General features: G+C 26.5%; 1 protein-coding gene across 1 annotated transcript in view; it reads right to left on the bottom strand.

Annotated features, from left to right (window-relative positions):
• LOC108578977 (ribosomal RNA processing protein 1 homolog) overlaps positions 1-250 on the bottom strand; it is a 2,813-nt gene extending 2,563 nt beyond the window's left edge. The window contains exon 1 of the mRNA XM_017942405.1: positions 7-250. Coding sequence (XP_017797894.1) covers positions 7-250 — 244 coding nt within the window. The remainder of the gene's footprint in view (positions 1-6) is intronic.
• Positions 251-586: the final 336 nt, after the last annotated feature.

Raw genomic sequence — 586 nt, 5'->3', positions numbered from 1 at the left:
TCTTACAAAAAGAACTTTGTCCACGGACTGTCAACCATTTCTTTAAATTTTTTAGTACTCTATTTCGAGTTATTTTATTGTTACTTGATAATAATCGAGCAAATTTAATTTCTTGAGCAATAACAAATGCTTTTTTGTCTTTTTCATTAACTGAAGTTACTTGCTTTTGCTGTTCTTTGTTTTTTAACGTTTGTTGCGTTGATTTCTGCAACGGTGCACGTGTACGTTTCCGTACATTTTTAACCGCCATTCGTAAGTATAATAAATACTTCTTAATTATAGAATTCTTTTCAATATTTTAGTTTAAAACTGTTCATTTAAAATTCATACTTTTTTTTAATGTATATATGTGTACATACTATGTCATAAATTTCAAGCTTGAATTTCTGATCTTTTCATGAACAACGTGAAATCGTCGTAAGCTAGAACTTAATTCCATTTTTGAATATCATGAAGTCCGTTCTGATCCATTTCAGTTCTACCAATAGTTGTGTCGTTAAAATACTATACTATATATTTCATAGATATTTTAATTTAATTGAAAAATGCTTAACTTATTTATTTATAAGAAAAAAGTTACAAATAA

Source organism: Habropoda laboriosa, unplaced genomic scaffold, assembly GCF_001263275.1.
Source record: "Habropoda laboriosa isolate 0110345459 unplaced genomic scaffold, ASM126327v1 scaffold14, whole genome shotgun sequence".
Taxonomy (NCBI): Eukaryota; Metazoa; Arthropoda; class Insecta; order Hymenoptera; family Apidae; genus Habropoda; species Habropoda laboriosa.
The sequence above is the reverse complement of the archived record's forward strand: the minus strand, read 5'-3'. Positions and strand labels throughout refer to the sequence as shown.